Source organism: Perna viridis, chromosome 2 (assembly GCF_037379345.1).
Source record: "Perna viridis isolate PV_CMFRI_1.1 ecotype Kerala chromosome 2, ASM3737934v1, whole genome shotgun sequence".
In the NCBI taxonomy this organism is placed as follows: Eukaryota; Metazoa; Mollusca; class Bivalvia; order Mytilida; family Mytilidae; genus Perna; species Perna viridis.
The window spans coordinates 33,589,593-33,617,116 of record NC_142446.1 but is presented as its reverse complement, the minus strand read 5'-3'; the positions used below and the strand labels follow the sequence as shown (position 1 = coordinate 33,617,116).

The window sequence follows — 27,524 nt, the reverse complement described above, 5'->3', positions numbered from 1 at the left end:
AATATGGAACTGCAAAAATTGCACAGAATGGTATGATCCTAAGTAACAATAATACAAAGATTTTTCTTATACATTCAAAATCACAAAAGAAATATATTATGATTACCCTTACAATTTAAGAACTAGATTTATAACACATTTCTCTTGTAATTTATCAAGTTCTAACATCCTGGTACATTCTGGGAAAAGTATCTTAATTATACAGGTCATCAGTAGTGTAAAACTACTTACAACAAAAAAGGAAAAATGTCTTAAATATGGAAAAATATACCAATACTGTAGAAAACAACATTCATTAATCATAATACTTATATTTTGATACATCATTAATAACAATTTACACCATAATTTTCTCATATTTTGTTCAGTAATTGGGATGTTTTGTCTAAACAGAGACATTCTGGAAAGAACAATCTGGTAATTCCACCAACGCTAATTATCTATTACCTTGTGTTAATTCCTAACATTTGAGAATCAATTAACATCTTATTCGGTTCATTAAAAAACTAAATAACAATTCCACATATAAACAATTTATTGATCCAAATCATCAGAGAATGCTGATCACTGATTGGACTATTGATGCTCTGGCAGCTGTGAAGATTTGATGAACATTGGGAGTGGGTTGGTGTGCTATCACAGAAGGTTGTCCTGAGCTCTTCATTATCATCTTCAAACAGTTTACACATGTTTTAAATACATAAATGAAAACTGAGTCAGTGCACTGTACCTTATGTTTTAAACGAAAGAATTTGTGGTTTTAACTTATATCCATGAGAGCTAAGAATAAACCACTTAAGGTTTTTGAATGATTACTAATTAATCAAAGATCTAGAAAACACTAAGTACAACAACTAAGATTAACTTTCATAACTTGTATAACAATAGGAATATGAGAAAAGATGAATTCATTTTGGAGAAAATATAAGTGATTGGAATAAAGTTTAATGAAAACTTATTATACAGAGATGCAATAGAAATGCAGAGAACATAAAACACAGTGCGAACAAATCATGATAGAAAATACTACTGTTCTAAATCAAAGTGTAGGAAATTCTTCTGACTTTGGAGAAGAGAGAGAGTTACGATGGGGAATGTTATCCCTAATACCACTGATATTTTGTACTTCACTCGGAAATTTATTAGTGTGCCTTGCTGTGATATGGGACCGTCGATTACAAAATATGACAAATTATTTTCTGATGTCTCTTGCCATAGCGGATCTCTTAGTATCGATACTAGTCATGCCCTTCGGCATGATAGTTGAAATCTATGGTAGGTACATATTTTGTTGTAAATAAAACATTCCTTTCATTGTCTAAAATTGACATGAAATGTTCTACGGAACATCTCATGACTCTTTTTTTTTTCTACTGGTGAAATGAATTCATGTGTAAGGGAGTCTTAACAACAACCATCCCAAGGGTTTGGAATACAGTAATTATTCATATCATGATTAATAATTGATAAATAGTATAAATTGCTTGTTTCAAGAATGACTTTTGGTAATTTTATAAGCAAAATAAGACAAATAATTTCAGTATTATACAATCAGCAAGTCATTCAAACAATGACATTGGAATTATTAATCTATATTTTGCAGGTATGAAAATAAAAAATATCAATTGAAACATTTATTAAATGATATCAAGTTTCAAATGTCCCTGATGAAATTAAAGATCCAGTCACATGTCACATGATTTCAAATAATTGGGGCACTAACTCTGTAAAGAAAAGATCCCATTTATATTTTGATCTCTTACCAATGTTTATCATATCATTAAATGTAGTTCTAAAATCCATTCTACTGCATATTACATTATGAGCATCAGAACAATATATTGTACATGCACTGCTTTACTTGTCATGCTTTCCAAAATATTTGCAAGACATGGGAATGTGCTGAGGTCATGACCTCTACCAGAGTAAGTTAAGACCTGCAACAAAATTCACTATTAAGATTTTGTTTTTACCTATTCAGCAGTCAATATTGCTAGCATTTCAAAATTGAACACTTTTTAAACTCTTGTCCTCTTATCAAATTATCTCCTTTTACAAATATGGGGGATTTAAAGTAAAATATGCAAGTCACAGCACTGTATAAATACATACATGTATGCTTGCCTTATGCATGTTAGAAAATCAGACTAATTGATCGATTAAAGTGTTACTTTCATTGGGAAGTATTCAATACATTTAAGGACAAAATGTTTGATCATTTGAACAGACCTAGCCTGGAATTTATCACACTAGCTTACAGAAGCCATAGCTCAAAAGGGACATGCCACTGTTCTCTCTGACATATAATTTTGACTCCAAGCCAACCAGTCTGTCTCTTGTTTGCCACACACTTGGCAAGGAACATTAACATCTTATAATAAGTATATCTAGGTTTGAAATTTTAACCTATTTCAGAAGTTTTGTATTTACTGAGTTAAACATCTGTAAAATTGATTTGATTTATACAAACAGGAATTAAAGCATTTAGCTTATCCATCAAAAAGTCTTAAAAGATAAAGGGGCCATTTAAAATAATCAAAGTACTGAAAGCACTGATTAGCAATTGGGTGTGGACTGACAATGATATTATAACAATAAAGTTAACTCCAATAAAAAATTCCATTATAAAATAATAACTTAAAATGATAGTTCAAAAATCAAAGGAACATTGCCAGATACAAAAAAGCAATAGCTGAAGATTTATACTGAGAGTTTATCTCAACTCATTTCATAAGAATACAAACATATAGATGAGTGCTTTTTTCAGAGAGCATGTGAATAAGTTTTTCCGTTTTAATACTGCAAATCAGCAATGTCAAGTTACAGGACTATGTAGTGGTTAATATATCTAGAAATTTAGGTTTTTACTGTAGGATAAACCTACCTTCTTTTTTTTTAATGTCTGACAGACATTCATGATATTGAAAAAACTTCATTTCTATGAAACTAGGACTAAAACTGCATTGAATACTTAAATTGAATATTGAAAAGTTAAAAAAAAAACAGAAACAAAAAACTGGAATTCAATTTTATCTAAAATATCAAACCCATATTCAATAATTGGGCAAAGTGAACAATTTGGAGAATTAGATTATCAATAAATTCAAGAAATCACATGCATAAATTGCAATTTCACAAAGTGTGAACTAAACTACTCATTTATCATAACTGACATGATGTAATCAACAAAACTTAAAATGTGCCATTATAGTGTAGCTTTACTGATCATTGAAACTTGATCAAATTTACATCACATTATTTTCACACTTGATTAAAGTAAATTAGGCATTCTCTAATTTAACAGATTAGTATCTTGGCAAAAAAAAAAAGATAGAGGCAAACTTCAGTGTATATAAACAAATATCTCCATTTCATTCATAAAAGTACAAAGATATGAAGGTTAAGGTAATGTGAAGGTCATTGAAAGAGTGATCAAGGGAACCAAGATTCTAGCAGAATTAACCTACATATCAATTTGAGGAACACCTAAAAAGGCTACCCAATCATGTCATTAGCTGAGAAAATGTTATTGTTCAAATAGCTCTATGAAAATATTTCTTCCTATTTAAGTTAATACATACTATATCATGATTTGATCAAGAAATTCAAATGGAGGTTATTATCCTTTGAATACAAAGACACTGATACTCCATTAGATTGACAGTAGCAACATGGCCTAAAAACACTAAGTAAATTTTAAACTTTCTGTATTTCAATCTAACAGTACAGCACACACAAAAAATGCTGACACTGCAAAATAAACTTAACAAATTGCAGTGTCAGTTTTTTAGCACTATTTAATACTGACACAGCAAATCAGAACTCAGAAGCAATCTTAAATGCTGGAAAAGTTGAGAAGATTGACTTAAAAAGAACCCAGAAATCAACACTGAGAGAATAATAGATTTATTGCATGCAGCACAATTAGAAAAAAAGATACACATTTCTGTCAGAAGGCATTTAGCCATAGTCAGATACAAATTAAAATCACAAGCAAATTAACATGATTTACAGAACAATTCGTGCCCCAAAAGACTTCCAAAGACAACACTGATAGAAATATGCAGAACATTGATTGATGAAACTGAATAAAGCGGGTAAAAGTGCATTCAAACATTATGATTGTATTAGAAACAACATGAAAATTGAGTTAATCAGAATCCTGGTGTGCACTCGAACTCATTAGAATGGAAAGATGGTAGGTAGAGTACATTGAGAATTAGGTGCCAGCACACTGGCAAATACCTACAGCAGGTTACAAACTGGTAAATCAGTGAACATCCCTGAAATGTCAATCCAAATACCAACTCCTGAAACACCTTCAAAACTAGTTGGAAAACCTACACACTCTTAATTCATACAGGTGGTAGTTATAGGCAACTGATCAAGCCAAACCAAAAACAGAACAAATCCAACATCTACTTCACCAAAACTCTATAAAAAATGAATGTTTCAAAAAAAAAAAAAAAATTGACAAATTTCAACTCTTTCTAAACCAAAAACCTGACAAATTCAAACTCTTTTAACCAAAAGCCAAATCCAATGCCAGTAAACAAAATCATGCTCTGAAGTCTCTTTAAATAAAAAAAAGCCATTGTGATGAAAAAAGATATTTCTAAACCATATTTTAATTCATCCAAGCATTATGCTTAGTTCAAAATATTACAATTTTCCATGCGAGATTTGCCATTACTTATATCTTAAAATCAATCATTAGGGACAATTTCAGCTAATTCACAAATGTCAATCAAAACGACACATCCCTAAAATGACTAAAATGTTGTCTTAAACAAGTAAAAAGGACATGATAAACTTTGCTGGTTGTCACCTCAACAAATTGTCTTTAGCCTTCAACATGACATTAACTTGTGAAACACTTATATAAAATCCTATGAGGCATGTGAACTTAAAACATGTAGCTGAGGGAACATACGAAAGTTTATTTATCTTGCATGTAAATCAGCTTCAAGCCCGAAATTTTTTCTTATTTACAAAACACTAAATATCCAGGACCTGGTTCAGTTTCTTTTTCTCAGACAAATTCATTTTACATTTGATGTCTGGCAAGAAATTGAATTGTATCATTTTCAATGTATAACTAAGTTTAAAATGACACGGAAGTTAGCAACTAACAGACAAATTAAATAGAAATATTTGACTCACTTCACTAGCAAATAGAAAGTTGATGGCCAAGTAATTTAAATATTGGTCCCACAGCCAAACTAAAGTAAAAGCTATACTCCTAATCTTCAGGTTTCAATCTAATAACCCTATATACAAATCAAGAAAGTATGCTATCATTAGAAATAGCAATCAAATTTCAAAAGTCCAGAAAGAAATAGTATGTCAAGGTTGCTAATATCAAAATCAAAGAGCTCTATAGATGAACAAAACCATGAAACTACTAGACAAATAAAAAAATTTAAGATTATGCAAGAATTTGTCCTCAAATTGACAATTGTATGGTGGTTAGCAATATCGGCCAAAAACTACAAGTGCCCTCCACAGTTGCACTAACAGACAAGGCTTTTCAATGTCTTACTGCAACTTAAATGCTTAATTAAGACAAACAGTAAACAGATTACACATCTTTATGACCATAAAACCAGTAGCAACAATCACATACAAACTTTTGATGCATATTTTTTCATCATCTTCCTGGTATGCAGTGGATATAAATCTACCAAAATAAAAATTCCAAAGCATACTGCACTATATCCTCCACGCCACACTTCCTTATCATAAAACCACATGAAATATGCCAAAATATTGATAAAAATTCTGCAATGTATCAAGCATGTATGAACAGAGAATGCAGAAACTGGGGTTTCCTTAAATAACCTTTCAACAAACCTTGAAACACAGCTTAAATTTTATATAGCTACAATTATATGACTGAGCAATAAGAATTTCAGCAAAAAAATACTAAATTTCATGTAAAATAATCAACTTCAGTTTTATAAGAATGCAAGTTGACATTGAAACTGAACATATTTTTGACTACATATTTGAGCAAGGTTTTTGTAACCATACAAGACTAATTAAATTTGTCCTAACTGAACCCTCTTTGCCTGCAGGTTTAGTGCATGGTTTTTGCAACCTTCAGGCCATGGTATCAGTTATTATCCTATGATTCCCCTGAATATTTGTATCAGAAATTTCACTAAATTTAACAGGTTATTTTGTATTTACCCCACCTCTGATAATTATCAATTGAAATCAACTAATCGGCGCTCTGTATTTTGATCACGTGAGGACAGTGTATTTCCGATACACGGTCACTATTTTAGCAATACCCGGTCAGTTATCGTTTTTTAGTTTACTACAACCAAAATGGCGACCAAACGTTTTGCTTCGCTTACGGCAGATGACATACAAAACAAAAGTTATTGCTATATAAATATCGGGTATAAATTATCTTTTTTTCTTTAAAAAAAAAAAACAAAAACAAAGTCATCGATGGGATAAATTCATTACATAGCGATTGAGTGGCCGTTTACAGAATTTACCCTAATCAGTAGATTCCATACCTGGCTCGGCTGTGCCTTGCCGGGTATGAAATATACTGACCAGGGTAAATTCTGAACACGGCCACTAAATCACTACGTAATTAATATTACCAGATTGCAAACTATTGATGCCACTGTCTCATTGACAGTTTTCTAACAGGACTGTGCTACATTTCCGAATCAGCCATATAAATTGCATCTTCAAAATGAAGATATTAACCCTATAGTACTTAGAACATTGTATTAATCGCAAATTTGTGTTTGTCGTCTAAGATTTCCATTTTTTTCTCAAGCCAATGAATTATGAAGGAGAGTATCATTTCATGTGATTAATGCCCATTTCATATTTCCATTATTTGGGAGTGCTTTTAACAATTGGTGACATATAGTATAAGATCTATCAATGGGAAATTCTTGTCAAGAAATGTCGTCCCAGCAGTTTTTTTTTTTTGCATGGTTGACTCTGAAGACTATAAAAGTGATCAGTCATCTCTATTCTTCACAGTAAAGACCCACTAATGGAATTAGATTTTGTCTAACACTTACACACTACATTTCTATACAAAACTGTAATTAAGTAGCATTAAATGTATGGAAATGTCTTGAAATAGAAGAAAGTCAGGGGAAAAAAATAGACTCATGCAAAGAAACAATACAATTTAATACTTAGATGATACCCATAGAATTTTCTATTATATTTAAGTCTTTAGCATATTATTGAAAGACACATCCATTTTGGAAAAGGAAAAAAAAAAGTCAAAACCTCTTCAATGAAAACTGTAATTATATAAGATACACCTAAATCAACATTAATTTGTATTTTAAGGTCAACAACTTTGTGCTTCAGCTTTGAAAAAAATTGAAGGAGTTCATTTAAATATCAGCAATGAAACAAGAAGCCCCTCCTTCCTTGTGCTGGAGAGTTTACTGCACTGGACTCTACAACTCTCATCTGAGTCAACTAAACCCCTTACTCAAGTTTCAAGTGCATATGTAAGACTCTATAACTCTCACCTGGGTCAGCTGAAACCTTTATTCCTGGTGCTAGAGTTTTAACTGCACAGGACTCTACAACTATCACCTTGGTCAAGTTTAATTTAGCAAAATCTGTGAACATGTGCCAATTGCCACCACATGGAATAAGTAAAGCATTAGACACATCTGTTTACAACTGGCCCATAATGTGGCTTTAAAATAACCACAAAGGAGCCATTAGACAATTGCCATTTGATCAAATCATTCTTCATGAGCTGATGAAAAATCTACAATCCAAATTCTATAAACCTTTTCAATCTAGCTGACCTTTCCAAGCCATCTATCACTGTACAAGAGAGCTTTACTTATAGACAAACAGCATTTTCTCTTAACTCTAACAATCTGTTTCTAAGTCCCTAAGTGGACATTTCTTCATGTCTATCTTCCATTATAAAAATTTCTAAAGATATATACCTATTATGTCAATGTAATAAATAAGCCATATAAGCAATCTATTGTCTAAGTTAGTGTACTTCAAAACCATCTCAATTCATATGAGCCTAATGGAAAATAGGCCTTAGAATAGACAAGGCAAGCCAGGATTTTATTTAGATAGAATCAGATATACACAACATGGAGTTTCATTCATTTATTGAAACTTAAGAAAAAAATTTAATAATGTACTAAAATTTCAGTTTTAAAGTGTACTTATCTATAACTTGTGAGAAAATTGTCTGATCAGGCACCTGTTGGAACCAAAGAGCTGTATATTAGCAGATAGAAGGGGGTATTCACCTTTTTCTTTCAATTCATTTTTTCAATTATGGAACAATTCACATGGGAAAAAAACTTATTAATTTCATGTGCAATTCAATCCATCAATTCATTTATAGTGTATTTGACAAATTGGTAAACTACCCTTTTTCCTCTCTTTAAAATGACTGGATCAGTGATAATCAGATAAAACAGGTTGACTAATTTTAAAATATTAAAGAAAAAAAAAAACAATGATCAAAAGTTGACAAAAAGGTGTGAGAGTATACGGTATTCATGCATACTCGTGTGAAAGATAAGATGATATCTACAGTAATAGCTTCATACTTATGATAATTAATATAATGAAAAACATTTCCAGCTGTTATTTTACTTGGTACTATTATCATATGCTGATAGTATTTTTAAAGATTAGCCTTAACTTCTCAGTATACTATGTTAGAAGCACATCCTTATTTTATCTGGTTATAAACAACAAATTAGTGAGTAAAACATGTTTTCCATGATAAACTGTTTTACTCACAAGCCAAAAATAAAGTTTTCAACATTTTCTTTTCCTGTAATTGGCTTGTTATTCACAGGATTTGACTTTTAAAAAACAGGCCTAGGTAATGTTCAGGCTGAATTATAACTTTGAGAACTGATACATTAGCTCATGGACATCTTATTATAGTCGTTTCATAGAAAACTACTTAGAAAGTTTTCTGTACAGCTTCAGATTTAGTCACCACAAAGTTAAAAACGTTTTGTTGAAAATAAGAACAGGAAAAAGGATTAAAAATACATGTAGATTTTTCACCAGTTGCCTAGAATGTCAGGTTTGATAAAAAAAAAAATATATATATTATTTCAGATTTTGAATTTCATGGTCTCAGAAAAGAAAAGATATTCCATTGCATGAGAAATGATTATGGAGATTCTTTAATGCTTCATGCCCAATACAAATTTAGTGAAAAATTAATATTTTGACAATTCTTTTTTATTCTGGGTGTAAGCTAAAAAACAAAATTAGAAATCCAACTGAACAGAGAAATCATTTCATTACCATTTTGTATTATCCAACTTTGCTTTTAAGATTTGATTGGTCATTGTCACGTGTTTTTTCAACCTTCAAAGAACTTGCAATAATTAAAAGCATTATCGTGAAAACAAAAGAAGGAAACAATACCAGGTATTAGAAACTTATGGCAAATAGGTTAAGATGAAATCAGGAAGTTAACGCTAATCCTAATTAATAACTTCCAGAAAAAGTCATGGCCAGTTCCATAAAAAAACATGAAAAACATACTGCAATAACCTTGCACTCCTACTCAGAGGTTAACCTTGGATTGTAGCCAAGAAGGATAACTCTTACAGCAATTATTTAACACTCCATCCTGGCATTTTCTTTTTACAAATCATTGGTGCTACAGCATTATTTGAATTTATCTTTATCTCTTTATTCCTATAGTTCTGAACTCCTTCAGCTTTTGTTTTCATTTTGACAATATTTTCCTTAGCAGACTTTTTCCAGTCTGAGTTGCTTATTCACTTTTGTTACTTTGTATGTATTATTATATTTGTTTTATGTTCTTTGTTGCATATGTCTGTTTTCCATGTCGGGTCTTTGTCCCTGGATTACATTCTTTTGATTTATGCTAGAATCTTGGTTCCCTTAAATACTTCTTCTATGTAAACCAGGATTCACTACAGAATGTTACTCTATCCTTACAAATACATACATGCCAAAGAAACATTTTCATTATTATTCAGATTCAAATATTGTTTTGGGTAACTACATTACAGTTGTTCAAAATGTCTACAAGTTAAATCTTATAATAACGAAAAAGCAAATTTTTACAAAACTATTGCTCAACAACCAATTAAATTATAGTTCTATGTAAATGAACACTATCATTACGACTGCAGTCACGCTTCACAAGTACAACTGAACTCAAGACAAGTGATTTAAGATTTGATCAAATTGAGAAAATGATTAAAGTAGAAGCATCATGTTCAAGTTCTTCCCATTGGAATGTAAATGGTATATATTGCTATAATAAGCCTTCCTGTCAATAAAACCTGAATAATTACTAATTAGAACGAACACCTGCCAAAATCTCAAATTATATCCCTAAGTCACTCTATATACCTGCTCAACTTACACACAATTTTTTCAATGATGATTCACTAAAAACATTATTGTAAGGTGTAAAATATTTTTGTGTCTTACATTTCTCAATATATTTTTTAGAAAGGGGGAAAGAATTTAATGTGCAGACCAAATTGAAAATGACATCTGTTGACAAAATATTTGATTTGTAGCTTTGATCATGCAATAGAATTCTGCAGAAGCGCAATTTCCAAAATCTGGCATTTTCACTCTAGTAAGTGAATTTAGACCTGAAACTTGTATAAAGAAATCAATTTACCAATGGACAGTTATTACTCATTAGTGGTAAATAATGATCAAACTGTATAGAAAAAAAAGTGTTACAAAAGACATTGTGTCCTCCATACCCATTGACAAAGCAAATTATCACAAAATGTTGTCCCTTGTCAATAGAAAGGACTCAATTAAGCAAGTTTAGCACAGACAGAATCCGTTAACTTGAGGTCTTTTTTATCGACATAATAACAAGACTATCATTTGTAGTGATTGTAAAATTATTTCTTCTTTCTAAACTATTTATTTTACTGTTAGAAGCATAATTGATGGAATAAATGCAAACAGGGAATGGTGTTTTTTCCATGGTGATATTATTCTATAATGCATAAATAAAGATGACCAAATAAGTATCTGAGCAATTGGAGGCCTGTCTACATTGTTTACATGCAATTTTTTGTCAACTTGTACAAACCAAACAAATACTTCAATACCCATCAAAGTGACAATAAACTCTTAATAGCTGGAATATTTTTGTAGTCTTTTGGAAATAAAGTGCAAAAAAACTGATAAATAGGCAAAACTAAGGGCAAAACTTCCAATTGCTAATCAATCAATCAAAATCATTAAAAAGATTTGTTCTTAACTAGAGTTGGTAAAGTTGGCAGATGATTCAAAACTTTCATGGTTTAATACTTTTTGGCACTGACATATTTATTTGAAAATGCAGTTATTTATCACTGGACGTTAGAAGTTCACAGTTTTTTTCAATGGAAATAATCATAAGTGAAACAGTTACTTACCAAACCAAGAACAACAAAAGAACAAAAATACACCACTTACCTAAAAAAGAAAAGTTTTTTATGGTTTAAATATGTACATGTGTATGATGTTAATGTTAATGTCAAATTTTTAATTGGTTATATATGTTCATGCCTCTTGATGGCCCTAAATTGGATAATAAGAATTCTTTTCTCTATTTTTTCTATAATATATTCTTTTTCAAGAGGACATTCTTCACAACAGTACACTTAAAGAAGGTACCTCAATTTTAGAGTATCAATTTTCTTCATTTTTCAAAATTCCATATTACAGAGACTATTAATCTCTGCCAAATGAGAATATTTATTGAAGCTTCAATTATCAACCTTAATTTCTCTATCTAACTTAATGACTACTGGTGTTTGACTATAATTTTCACCAAAATTGACTATTCTAAAGCCTTATATAAGGCTCAAACAAGATGACAAGATAAAAACCCTGACCTAACCAAACCAAAATCAGGGATGTTAATACATGCCACTTTCCCTTAATAAACTAATTAACCAAGCAGTGATAAGACTTAGATTTACAAGTTAAAGTAGATTGGATTATGATCCCGTGTTTGTAAAACCCAGAGCTATCCTAATATAAAATTCAAGCCAGTAATTGCCATCATCAATTGAGACTATGAATCATGCTCAATACGATTAGAAAATCATATTATGTAAAATAATCAAAAACAATAAAATCGTGATTTACATGTTCAATTATATTACCAGTGACGTGTCCAAATTCTAAAAATGACAGTTTTATCTGCCTTCTTACATTTGTGACGTGGCTACAATCTAAAATGGACAATTTAGAACCATATTGGTTTTACATCACTGCGACATTGCAACATGCAATTTGTAAATCACTGCTATTTCTAAATATGATATCATTTCATCAAAATGACAAATGTCAGACAGTTGGATATTGTGATTCTAGAAACCTCCATTACCAAAGCCACCTACAATCTTGCCAAACCTTGTACCCACTAACACAAATGCTTATTTACCAAGCTAATTACAACAGAATTTCAATATCTATTATCCTTTTATTACGCTTTTCAATGGGCAATCCTTACTGTGGTGATAATATGATTATATAAAAGAACAAAATTACTCCTGAGAGAGTCTGTATGAAGGAATTGGTGAAAGCAAACCACAACTCTACATTTTTTTTTTATTCCTGACCAATATGGGAACTTTAATAATCATGAATATTGAAGTGTGATTATGCAAAATGAGAGCATAATCTAAAACTCAATTAGAAAGTTATTAATCATAAATTTTTATTGAAATTTTAATGAAAAAAAAAGCTCATAGCTTAATATTAATACCGTACTCAAATTAAAAATACATCTTCAGAGCATAAATTTTAAGCAACTCATAAAGTATTCAGAAAATATTATGGAAATGAGAAATTGAGGAGTGGAACCAAAATATATTTAACATTAAACAGATTACTGATCTTCAACAGCATTAGATAGTTCAGCAAGTCATTAACAATGATTTTAGAAAGGGAACAATTTCAAATTTTCTAAGAATTTGACTTTAATATAGCGGAAAGAATTATTCTAAAGGAAAAAAATGAATGTTTTTAACTACCTCAAAATCTTTTATTTTAACTTTCATTTTCTTTTGCTATAATATACTTTACTTATAGTATACAACATTTTGATAAACTCCTACAGTGATTTTTAGAAAAGTTCTGTTCATAAATTACCAATGGCAGACACAAAAACAAATGGATGGACAAACAGAGATAATTGTTTGGGTTGGAGGCATGGGATACAACAAAATGTAAATTTGAGCTCATTGTGGGTGCAGCATAGTCAATATACCATCAGTATGATTTTTGTAAAAGTGAAATCATTATTGAGATCTGCTTTAGTGTGGCTTTGACAATCACCTTGAAATTTTAATCATGGTAAATGTAAACAGCATGTAGCTAGTGCACTCTGCGTATATACATATGACAACCTGCTGCACAAATTATCAATATAGTTAAGTCAGTCATCATAACATATTTCTAACAATTATTGAGTTCACAAAGCAATATTTCAAACTGATCAAAGAATTGAAAGCCATCTACAGAAAAACTGCGAACTAATACCATGTTTATTTGTTTTTGTTTTTTTTGTCTTTTGTCTTAATGTAAGTACATTTGTATTATGCATTGGTAAACATGACTCCAAGGTACCTCAATGATCAATAAATAAATGAATGTCAAAGAGGATATAGTGAAATACAATTTTACAAGATGAACATTACTTAATTAACGCTAATAAAGAGTAAGATAACTAACCATTATGGTCAGCTAAAGGATCTTTACCACAAACAATATTCTCTTTTATAGGAATTTTACATTCTATTAGTGTCTACTAGTTTCTATTTTCAGCTAAATCTTGACTGGTTCCTTGGTCCAATTTTGAGACAATCATTAGATGACCAACTCTGTGAATTCATTTCTTTGTACCAATAACTATTTGTCTTTGAGACTCTACAACTCATTCCACTGGCACCAAATACATAGCGGGCTGAATTTCACTTTTCTCCCAAGCATCAACATATTGACATGCTAGACACGTCCATGAACAAATCTTTTAAATAATTACAAACAGCAGGATTCAGATCATCGCTGTTAGACAGAAGCTTTACTTAAATAACACTGTTACTCTGTATATAAATGACCATTAAGTAAATGGGAAACGTGACAGAATAGGATGGTACTGACACTAGTGGAGCCTTGTTAAATAAAAAAAGAAAGGGTCTGAATAATGACACATGATTATATATTATATTGCATTTCCCCTGCCATATTTGTTTTAGGTTCATCAGATCAGAAAATACTTTGGCAAACTATTCATCGAAAAAAATCAGCCATTCATAAACTGGAGTGGCTCATTCATAGAAATATTTAATAAATATTCGATTCAGATCACAAACTGTTGATTATATGGACAGCTTTTATTATTCCTATTTCACTGGAAACAAAGAACAGAAATCTCAACCACAGTTATCTTAAGATGTAAAATGTACATTGAATTTGCTAGACTATAATTTGTTCATTTTTTGAATTTCAAACCAATAGACCACTTGCCATTCTGCTGGTAAGGCCAGATATTATATAATATCTGAAGACAATGTCATGACATCACTGACATTAACAACATTGAACCATGAAAATGTCATGGTCCAAAAAAACAATCAGAGCTCTAATTTATGGAAATCCCTCAATTTATCAAGATGATAGAAATATCTTGTTAGAATTTCTTAATCAAAATCTCAAGTCAGTATTGATGCTCACTACACAGTAAAGGCTAAGGAAGGTTATTCTAATTACCACAGAAACATCATGTTCTATATTTACAATTCAAATTTACAAAGTTTATCTGGAGCATGTGCCAAGCTATTTCAAGGACAAAAAAGGCTATGTCAAATAATGTATAACACAGCAAGCATTTTCTATTCTTCTTTCTATTTTCAGGAAAGTTTCCATTTGGTCCTGAGTTGTGTATGTTCTGGGTCAGTATGGATGTCCTCATGTGTACAGCCTCCATATGGCACATGTGTACTATGTCAATGGATCGTTATTTCACACTGAAATATCCGATGAGATATGGACGAAACAAGACAAAAATGATGGTAGTGCTGAAGATATTCTTTGTATGGGCTGTTTCCATAACAATTAGTAGTCCTTTGTGCATTTATGGTATTCAGGATAGTGACTATATACTGAATGATGGGTTATGTGCCCCTGCAATCGAGGATTTTGTGATCTATGGCTCAGTATTTGCCTTCTACATTCCTTTAGTTATAATGTTAGTGACCTATGTACTTACAATAAGGATTTTATGGAAAAATCAGTTGAATATGCAAAGAATTGAGAGATCTGACTTAAAATTCAAACAGAAAAAAGCCCAAAAGAAAAAGTCATTCAAAGCATTTCTTTCTCCTCCTAGTGATGAGGGGTCACGTCGTCACAGCATTGAACAATTAGAAAGTGACACCGAAAACACTGTTCTTGCCTCAGTTCCTGTGCTTCCACAAAAGGATCACTTGTATTCTGAAAAGTTAGTGTACAAAAAAGTTCCTAGAAAAAAACATAACTGGGAAAGGAGGAAGGCTTCTTCCTTCTCGTGTCTACCAACAAGTTCTTATCCAAAATATCTAAAACCTCATGAGAGGTCCACAGATTTCCTTAGAGTGAATTCTGTAGAAAATATCTCAAAAGGTAAAAATATCTTAGGGGCTTCTTCGAGCACCTTTATTGATTCAGACACACCTTTCTTAGGTGCAAGAAAAAATATAATGTTTCACTCTTGTGGTAATCTGGATGTCAAAACAGCTGGTTGGAAACTAAACTACTTTCAAATTCAACAAGAAATGGATCAAATACTAAGAGACAGTGAAAAAGAGGACAGAAAAAGTATTCCAGACTCATTCTCTGATATTAAAATAAACAGATATCCAGATTCACTCTCAGACCTAAAACTTCACAGACTTCAAGACTTTGACATTAAGTTCAACAAAATGTCCGATTCTGTGTCAGAAACCAGAGTGAACAAAATTAAGGATTCACTTTCAGATATTAAGCTCCACAAACTGTCATCTGAAGATAGTGGTGCACCAAATCTATTGAGCTTACCGACATCAAAAGTAGTTTCAGAATCAGAGGATTCACTTGACGAGTCATCTTCATCAGGTTCTGAGTTTCTAACAATCAAACTACGCCCACAGTCATTCCATATGTATAAACTGACCACAACTGTTCAGAGTGTGACAAGTCCACTTCTTACAAAGTCTCCAAAGAGACATGCCAATGGCTTTTGTCAGAAAGGTTATGAAGCTGCAAAATCTAATGAATCTATAGCATCAACGACTGAAAGGCCAGAGGTCAATAAAAGCATCAAGAGTCTTCTCCACAAGTTTAACAAAGCTCAAGAGGCCAAACGTGCCATGTCAAGAAAAGCAACATCCAATGAGAAAAAAGCTTCTAAAGTACTAGGAATAATATTTGGAGTATTTGTTGTATTATGGACACCATTTTTCTTTGTAAACATTATGTCTGGGTTTTGCCCCTCATGCATGGATAACATTACACCCGATATGATGTCTATATTTCTTTGGATGGGTTATATAGCCTCTTTGGCCAACCCTATAATTTACACTATGTTCAATACTGCATTCCGTCGTGCATTTATCAGGATTCTCAAATGTCATTTGTGTACTAAGGGACACATACGATCAGATATTTATACAGCAAGTTTACCAACATCGCATAATGCTACAAATGATCGTAGAAACACAGTAACTGTTCTAATCAAAGATGAAGTTCGGTGATACTAGAAGAATTTTTTCTAGCGCTTCAGTTTATTCATATCTGTTACAAATTTTACCAAAGAATTAAAACTAATTTATTTATTTTTAGAATGTTTATACTGAGTGTATCAAAACAGCTGGCTAGCAGGATTGGCATAAAGAACTAAAATGTCAATGCCAAAGAATCCTTAATCAAGATAACACCACTAATTCGATATCTCCAAAAATTCATCATTTCGGTTTTTGATAATGTGACATGGAGTTATATCATTCACGAAACCATTCAAAAGGAAAGTTAGGTTAGCAGTTGCTAATTTGAACAGTCTATAACTTACACATATTAGATGGTTTTAATTTACCAAGTTAAGAGTGTCCATTTTACAAAAAAAAAAAAAGAAAAAAAACGAACTAATTCAGGAACTTGTTCTCATGCTTCAATATTCTGTCTACGACAAAAAAAAAATAGCATGCTGGGAATGCAAGAATAGCTTTGGTCAAAACCTTACTGGCGTATACAAATAAACCTGGCAAGATTTAACCCACAGTAAGCAAATAACTTGTCAAAAACAGGTCTACATATTCTGAAGTCTCCATCAATCATGATGCTATGTGAATAAAATTCCTTCCAAAACAAAATCATTCATCCCTAGGGTTTTAAACTGGACTGTTGGGTTTCAATATATTTCTAAATGTACACACCATAATAAGCCTTATGGTGAATTGAACCAATATTCATTTGCTACAGACTTTATACAAGCTTATACAAAAAAAAACAAACAAATGACAAAAATTTAGAAGCATGCAAAGACCAAAATATTTAAGCCATCAATTTGTTGGTGGGGCATGAAACAAATTATCATATTAAGTTAGAAACATGTCAATTTAAAGACATATATTAGTCAAATTGTAAGCGAAAAAACTAACAACCGAAAAAAATATCCAAAATAAAATATTTCAACAAATAGCATATGATCAATGGATATGTTACAAGGTAATTGTAGTAATTACTGACTTGTGTTTCCACCAGACAAATACTTGTAACATTGCATTAAAAGAAGCCAGACAAGGTCTTCACAAAAAAACAGCCTTAGAGCTTTGAAAGCTTTCAATAATGAGGAAATATAGAATGATCGATGATTTCTCTGTAAATTTGTGACATTGTCTGGTTTCTTTATTCTATAAATTAAACTAAAAATAAACCTCATGTCAACTGAATATTATCTCTAGGAAAATCATTTCATAACTGACCATAAGATTTTTTGTTATATATATATAAACTTTGAGTAAAATAGCAAAAAAAAAACAAAACAAAACCACTGTTCACTTTAGAAATGACCTTTCAATACTTTTAATCTTTTTTTTTTCTCTCCTTAGTTATTAGGCAGATTTTACATGAAAACACAGTTGTGCCTTTAAGCATATTTAAATTACTGTCCATAATTGTCTGAGCTTTCTGCTTTTTAGAAATATGATTCTACATGTCCAACAAACCAAGTGGAAATTGAAAAAAAAATCAAAAGTATAGCGATATATACAGTAAAATAAGACACACAAATATATTCAAGACTTTTTTAGAAAAAATATTCTTGGCAAATTAAGATTGAAAAAACATTTATTTGTTACAAATCCACGAATTCAAATAACCTAAAAAGCTTTAAAATTAATACACCACTGTATTTTATGAGAAAAATGCTATAAAAATAAGAAACTTAACCACCAACTGAAAACTATATATGGATGTCTAAACAATTAGATGTAAAACAATCCCCAAACCAATGGTTGTTTTTAATCAAAGATTGACAAAGTCCACATTTACTATCCTAAAATATATCAAGTATTGAGACTAAACCAAAGCAACTTTGACACATTAAGGTTTAAGTATGTCACATCAAATAAAATACAACTGAAGAAGGAAATAACTTATAGGGACTGATGTCATCAACACCCCCCCCCTTCCACCTTTAGATGAATTGTAGAGGTGTGAAACATAAATGGCTTAAAATTGTTCTTTCAGAAAAGAAGTAATTCAGAGGTGATTGACGTTTTTTACAGCAGCAGCAAAATAGTCATTCATATCTACTCATCCCATTGAAACAGTGGATAAATTATCAACAAAATTATCACTGAGTCATTAAAATAATGCCACCATGTTTATACAACAATAAAATTAATCTTGTATGAGTTATTTCTTGATTACAACCACAGTGTTAGAAAATCTATAGACATATTTAAAATGAGGAATGTGAGACTCTAACTACAAGTATAAACAGTGTTTATCTTGCTTTATACACATCATATGAATGGAAAATACTAAACACACAAAACTATTGCTTACCTGGACACCAGAAGGAAAAATAAAAAGAGTGAGACCAAAGAAAACATGATGGAGAACTATAAAACGAGAAAGGAAAGATCTGGGATTTCACTCATAGACAGATGCAAACAGATGGGCAAAGGAGAAGACTTGTAAATGGCTCAATTCTCCTCATGGAAAAATGGAAATAAGTCAAATAAGTCATACACATCATAAGGTGTACAATCTAGATAAAGTTTTATCAAATTCCATCAAATCATTTAGAAGCAGCTGTGCTTACAATGAAAAAGGACAAATCAAATAGTAAAATCCTGATCTGAAAATGAAAAGCAGAATTCTGCAAAGATGCAGAAAATTCAATCCCTGCTTAATAAACTTTCCTGAAATATTTTTTCATTGCTTTATTACCATCAAAACTTGGTATGAACAAACACATTAAAAGAAATGGGGGAACCCTTAAAGACCCATAAAAGTTTGACTTTCTAATATTTTCAACCAATTAATTAAAACATTTCCTCAAAGAAAAGTGTTTATCAGTTAATCTGAAGAAAATTACAACTCTGCTTGTAAGTATTTCATTTTACTCCATTTTTCCTCAATGAAAATTATCCTGCAACAATATTATTCTTCATCTGCACTGAGAATCTAATAATAAGAAACAGAAATTGGAGATCAGTCTCATTTCATTGATAACATTTACGCCTCCAGTTATTTGAGCTCTTCAGAATGGAAACATTACACTTCAAAATAGTCAAAAACATTGTATTATTGGATTCTTACCAAAAAAAGACAGAATCCTAATTTAGTCTTGCTTTATTTAAGTTTTAGCCAATAAAACATATTGAAATTGGCCACACTTCAGAAAGTTCACAAAGCCATTAAGAGTTAAGCAAATCATTCAATATTACTTCTATTTGAAATTCCTTAAAAGTCATAAATGTCAAAAAGCATATGTTTGTAAGGGAAACAATTTCTTTGTCAATAAGATGACAGAAACAGTCTTGTAAGAAAAATAAATTGTGTAAAGAGATTCTAATATTAATAAAAAAAAATCTACTCTCATGGTCATATATGATCTAAGGCAAACCTTAATATTGGTCATTGGCTTCGGGTTTATTAGGAATTATGCTTATTCCAAAGCCATTTACGGCTTCCTTTATATTCTTCTTTCCATTAAAATGGGTTTCTTTTCTTTCAAAGACTTGTGTTCTGAAACCCTCTAACCATTTACAATTATAGAATATGGTAAATAAAGCAAAATATCAAAAGCCTTGTGATGCGATTTATACTGTATTAGGAAAAGTTTCGTCTTAGAATCATGCAACTAATGAAAGGAGTGATAAATCCAACTTTCATTACAACCTAAAACCTCACATCAATGATAAAAATATCAACAAAATTTATATCTGATGTAGGAAGAGTAATTCATTTGTTAAAAAGAGTTTAGATTGCAGTCCTTTCCTTCAAAACTCTCAATGACTTGTCCGAATAATAGAGGACTGTACAGGATTCAACTAGCCCGAAACAAGAAATGTTCACATCATTTCACTAGCCCCAGGCTTCGGACCAGTGGCTAAAGGCAAGTAATGATTTAGATGAATGCTATGGAAAATCAGTTTCCAGTTCCCTATATATAGAATAATAGTTACTTCATGTTTGATACTGACTATTCATGTGAATATCTTAGAAGGGCCTGAAGAGTCAGTATTCAAAAATGTAACTATTATTCTGTTTATCCAGAATTCAAATTTTGTCAAAAAACATGTTTTTTCCACTATTTTTATATGCACTAATATTTTAATGCAGAAGTTTTTTGTAGTGTGTTTCAGCTCCATTCCTGCATTGTGTCATTTCCCATAGATTTATAGAAATGGGTGACTTTGATTACTTCACCCATAAACTGCCCTTTTCATTGGACAATCAAATCAATGGGATTATTGCCTCACCATTGATTTGCTTGATTTTTTTGCAATTCAATCAGTACAAAAGATATGAAAAATATCAAAGGAAAAATGGACAAATTGCTGATAAATGCATATACTACTATACAAGCAGTAATGTTTGTTCATGCTTTCCAAACCTTCATTGGTTTTCAAATGCTAATGAGAAAAACTAAATGCATTTACATTATTAAGTAATTTATTAAAATATGTCCTTATAATCCTTTGCCTGATTCTCAGGTGAACATGTTTTTAGAATAGAAGATGTGTCCAAAGGGAAATTAAAAATAAAACATGCCCAATTAACAAAATTTGATATGTGACTGTAACAAAATTTACAAATGCAATTAAAGACTTACCACCCAGAAGCTACATTCTAAATTTCAAATCATTCTAATGAATAGAATATAAATTAAAACTAATAAAATAAATATTGGGTAGAGTAAATTTGTATGACAATCAGTAAAAACAAGTGATCCTCCCTTATACTTTAGCAGGGGGAATTAAGGAAATGTTCAAAAAAGAACATTAAAAGTCATAATAGGAATATTTTCCAGAATTTATAAAAGTCCATCTGTCCTCTTACAAAAATATCATCTGCTCCAGAGAATCAATTACCAATTCAATACATGGAACTGGTAGACTGTTTTAATTATAAACAATATGGGAACACATAAATAGGCTTTATATGATATTTATCATAAAGGTAATAATTTTTAAAGCATTGAATAGGAAATTCTAGAGAGATGGTATGATTTATGCCTGATTGAGTGATGAAAATGACATGGAGGTAAACAGAACATTATGAGTGTGAAACACTGGAGGCTCTCATTTCGTACACTTTTGAAGCTTGAAGGTTACTCCACACAATAAGTATTGATTGCATGCTTATATTTAAAAGAAATGATGAAATTATAAAAGGAATATTATGCACATTGGAGTTAAAGCAGACTGCAATATTGATGACCTAGGGAGAAAGACTAGACAGAATAAACAAGACATCACACCATTTTTTTAAAAAAAATTTCTGCTTACATTTTTCATCTAAGTGGGGTTGTTGTCTCTTTGACATATTCACCATATCCAGTCTCGTTATATAACACAGTAAATAATAAAAGAATCATTACACATCGGTAACTGGATGTCAGCTATAACATGCTAACAGTCCTCCGTAACCCTAGTAGTCCACACCAGCAAATTGATGTTTATCCAACATTAGCAAAACAAAATATAAAAGGCCAATTTTGTATATCAAATATATCTATTTTGCTAGTTCAGACTTTCATTGTGGGGTGTCATAACATTGCCAGTATCAGAAGGTAAAGAGAGGATCATCAGTAAAAGTTCTTACAAGAATCATGCAATAGGCCCATACTTCATGTCAATCATCTTCAAATGCATACAAAAGGGTAAGGTCAGGCAATTTAGCCTCCTGTGGCGGAGCGGAAAGGTCCTACTCCTATCGAATACCACAGCAGTGTTCTTTAACGTGCGAGGAACGTGACATCTTTCCCAACATGGGCACCACTATGGTTTGCGGTCAGGTTTTCCATATTATAGCCTGAGCACTATTTAGTCGTCTTTTACAACAAGCTTAGCGCTGCTGCAGGCCTATTCTTTTGACACCCAGACCTGCACAGGGCACGAAAAGAGAGGGAGTTTTCGTTTAATAAAACTCAACTTAACAGCTTCGACCAATTTTATTCCTTTCCCAACTTTTTTAATAGAATTTTTATCATGACAATGATCTTCTGAAAGAGTTTATGTTATTTAAAATGTTGATATCAAATTTCAGAAATGAGTCAATAAAGAACTTAATCAAAGAAAAGTATAATACCAATCCTAAAAAATCTCAAAATTATGTTAACTTGAACAATTGTTCTCTCTCCTAATATACAAATCCAAGGTTTGACACTGATTCAATTCCAAGACAAAGAAGACATTCAGAACTGATAAGCCCATGATACCAATCACACATTCTTCTTCACACTAATAAAATCAAAGCTCTAAACAGTTTAGATTCCTCAGTGGCTACCACTGTAACCTTGGAAACAATTGAGCTATTGAGAAGGAGGTCGGAAAATACTGAAATGATAATCTAATTTCTCTTAAGGAACTTCCTGAAAAGATTGCAGAAAACAGGGAAGCACTACTTAAATTCACTATTCATTTCATTAAAAACAATAAGCATGTCATTTTATTCCAATTACCATGTATCTGAAATATTCTGAATATGGTGATTATTCTAATGATTTGCAAGTTCAAAGGTCAAAGCCAGTTCAGGAGCAAATTTCAGGAGTAAACATTGCACTGATTACATTGGTTGTTGGTGAATATCAATGAACAAAATAATTATTACATTGCTAAAACTTCATTTCTAAAGAATATTTCAATACACAAATACAATTGTCCAGATTGGTTTCTAGACTGATTGATTGATTGATTAATAAAACATCCTAAGGCAGAAATGAGTCCAAAATTAATAGCTATAAGATCTTTCAGAAGGATATTTGCTTGTTTTTGACAACTTGACAACTTTTCTAAACAAAAATAAACAAGATTTGGACTTGAAAAAGGAGGTTATGCAGATTAAAATTTTGCTATTATATCACAGAACTTCTCATGAACTACATGTACAGCATATAAATTGTTGTACAAACAGCAACATACGAATATCTCATCCCAAAGCAAAACAAATATACCTTTTACAGAGCTCATGATGCTGCCATCTAAACTGTGTGTATAAATTAAGAATAATACCACATTAATCTTGAAATATAGGCTCTTTAAATGCATTAAGAGATAAAGAAGATCTAAATTGGTACTTGAATGATTCTATTTAGCACAAGGGTTATAAATGATTAATACAGATAATTGATGAACTTCCAAGATTCAATAGTTCTATTTTAGTCTGGTCCAAGAGATACTACAAGGTAATTATTCAATAACCACAAACCATTTTCAAAATCTCTGGAGACCTGCATAACTCAAGTCCAAAAGAAGTTCTGAATATACAGGTTTCAATGAACTGGAGCCAGAGTCAAGTGGAATACAATACCCTAAACTTAGGCAGTCTGTATAGCTGGAGCCTCAGTCAAATGGGGAAAATAACCCAAACTTAGGCAATCTGTATAGCTGGTGCCTCAGTCAAATGAGGAAAATAACCCGAGGCTTAGGCAATCTGTATAGCTGAAGCCTCAGTCAAATGGGGAAAATAACCCAAACTTAGGCAATCTGTATAGCTGGTGCCTCAGTCAAATGAGGAAAATAACTGAGGCTTAGGTAATCTGTATCGTTGGAGCCTCAGTCAAGTGGAGTACAATACCTTTAGCTTAGGCAATCTGCATAGCTGGAACCTCTAAGGCAATCTGCATAGCTGGAACCTCAGTCAAATGGGGAAAATAACCCAAACTTAGGCAATCTGTATAGCTGGTGCCTCAGTCAAATGAGGAAAATAACCGAGGCTTAGGCAATCTGTATAGCTGGTGCCTCAGTCAAATGGGGAAAATAACCGAGGCTTAGGCAATCTGTATAGCTGAAGCCTCAGTCAAGTTGAGTACAGTACCCTTAGCCTAGGCAATTTGTATAGCTGGAGCCTCAGTCAAGTGGGGAAATAAACCAAGGCTTAGGTAATCTGTATCATTGGAGCCTCAGTCAAGTGGAGTACAATACCCTTAGCTTAGGCAATGTGCATAGCTGGAACCTCAGTAAAGGGGGAAAAATAAACGGAGGCTTAGGCAATCTGTATAGCTGGAGCCTCAGTGAAGTGGAGTATAATTCCCTTAGCTTAGGCAATCTGCATAGCTGGAACCTCAGTCAAGTGGAGTACAATACCCTTAGCTTAGGCAATCTGCATAGCTGGAACCTCAGTCAAGTGGGAAAAATAAACGGAGGTTTAGGTAATCTGCATAGCTGGAGCCTCAGTCAAGTGGAGTACAGTACCCTAAGCTTAGGCAATCTGTATAGCTGGAGCCTCAGTCAAGTGGAGTACAGTATCCTAAGCTCAGGCAATCTGTATAGCTGAAGCCTTGGTCCTGCAGTAAGCAATAAACAGAAACAGGTATAGGCAATCTGCAAAGCTAGAACATGGCTATGGAAAAGTATAATACCTCAAGCAGAATACAAAAAAAAACATTACATCAACATGAGCCAGTTACAGCTATGACAGATACAAAATACAAAGAAATATTAAATCAACAAGAGCCAGTTACAGCTTAGACAGATACAAAATACAAAAAAAAAAACATTACATCAATATGAGCCAGTTACAGCTTGGATGCAAAATCCCCCCACCCCGCCCCCCCCCCCCAAAAAAAAAAACAAAAAAAAAACTGTACTGTAAAATGTACTAATTTTTGTGGTGTACTATTTTCATAATTTACGCCAACTGTGCATATTGATACCCATAAATTTGTTCACTTGTAAGAATCTGCGAACTGTTTACAGTAACCTAAGCCAATTAAAACTTGGATAGATAAATATCAGTAAAATATAGGAAAACAATGCAGCAACCTAAGTAAGTTACAGCTTGGAAGACTAATCGTTTGATCACAGTTATAAAACATATAAAAGGCAAGAATATCATCTGAGAATAGATTAATTACTCCTTGAGAGACAAGATTATTAGCACTGTAAATCAAAACTAGACTTTAAAGCCAAAATTTTATCATCATGCAAAGACTATTCTCTTTTATTACTTAGATTGAAAGATAAACTGAATTTCTTCATATAAATCTCAGTATTTCAGAGCATGATGTTGTCGAAATTGACTTAATTCAACACATTTTTCTGACTTAGTTTAAATGAAATGTCGAAATTACAAGATAGAAAAACAGCTAAATTTTTAAGCTTTTTTGAAAAGTGTGCCAATCCAATTTATAGCAATCCAACAAGTTGTCGATTTCAATTCATTTCTCCACCAAACGTAAATTACAGGAGAAGACAAGGTAATGAATTGTCTTCTACCGAAGCTTTGATCTCCAGATGGAATAAGAACTTTATCAAAATAAGTTCAGCATGAAAATAGTAATTGAGATAGGCACATTTTTCAAAATGCTGAAGTTGATTACAACAATACTAGTAAAAATGTGTGGAAAAAATGGGGTCCATTCTGGTTTAAAACACAGTAGGTTCACAAAAATGACCAGGTAACAGATGGGAAAGAGAGATATTAAAAAAACTGTAAACAGCTCAGAGTACCAATATTTGTGGTTTTATGGTGGTTTGTCATACTAAAAAAAATCATTTCTCCAAAAGGAGTATAAGTTTTCTGCAGACATTAATAATAGTGAAAAATGAATCAAGTCATAATTCCAGAAACTGTTTAATTTCACATTAGTAAATTCTTAATAAAGTACAAGTATTACCAGATAATCAGGCAGAACAAGTGAAAAATACAGTAAAACCTACCTAAACCTTACCCGGAGTAAACCTGATACTAGTCTAAAACAAATATCTTGTGAAGTCTCTTTCTGTCCTTTTTATTGTATATTGAATCTGTGTAAGCCAAACTCTTGCCTAAACTTAACCTGAAGTCCAAAAGTGGTTCAGTTAAAATTTTTGTTTGATTGCATTTTTAATGGTGAAAGAAGCACTATACTACAAATAGGAACTGAACAGGGAAGAAGTCAGCACCTAAGACAACCTCACTACTGCTACAAGGCATTATCTATTAACAGACTTTCAGGAATACAAGATAGTAAGCTCAATAAAAGTGCCAATGTGACGGTTGAACCAAAGGCCAATGTCCATTACTAAAGAGTAACCTAATCAACTAATAAAGATATCCCTGGTTATCCATCAAACATTCATTAAATGCTTCCGATCCTATTTCCGGCAAAAACCGCAGAGTGCAGCCTCAGGAAATACTAATTAATAAAATTTTCATTTTCATGATACAAGAAGCATAAATAGCATTGACTATACTGTAGAACCTTTAGGGTATCATGGACTTCATTCTATCACAATTGCATCTTCACTACATTATAATCAATTCTGGTGTCACTGATTGCAAAGAAAGAGGAGGCAAGCGAAGCCATGTCTTTATTGAACAAATGTAACTCAACAAAATAAATGCTTTGTAATCTGTTCCTTTCACTTGAATGCATTTTTCAGAAGCAATCACTTCGACTACAACACCATAAGGAAAATCTGCATCCTTTATTCAGTTCATGATCAGAGCAATTAAGTACAAAAAATTGTAAGAATCAGGCAAAATGTAAAAAATCGTAAACATGTATGTCATACACTCACATATCCACATAAGGAAGTCTTCTCCATATAAAATTATCACAATTTCTTCTCTGGAGATGTTTGAAAATTTGATTTGAATTTTAGAAAATTGAGGTGTTTTGACATGTTTACTTGCAGTGCATTACAATGAAAGTATAACTCATTTTACCAAAATAACAGGAAATATTGTCTATTTTTATGGTACAAATAGTCGAATAATACTGTCAAAGTGGTGCGTTATTAAATACCTTCATTCACCTATTGCAATGCCTGATTCTTAAAGAGACT

At 31.8% G+C, this 27,524-nt stretch overlaps 2 protein-coding genes across 2 annotated transcripts in view; one reads left to right on the top strand and one right to left on the bottom strand.

The window, feature by feature from the left end:
• LOC148624727 (26S proteasome non-ATPase regulatory subunit 1-like) overlaps positions 1-27,524 on the bottom strand; it is a 153,749-nt gene that overhangs the window by 73,449 nt on the left and 52,776 nt on the right. The window lies entirely within an intron of this gene.
• LOC148624728 (uncharacterized) lies at positions 870-16,860 on the top strand. Its single transcript, XM_088567585.1, has 2 exons — positions 870-1,275; positions 14,917-16,860. Exons 1-2 carry the CDS (start codon positions 1,014-1,016, stop codon positions 16,770-16,772), a joined length of 2,118 nt encoding a protein of 705 aa, XP_088423711.1. The 5' UTR covers positions 870-1,013; the 3' UTR covers positions 16,773-16,860.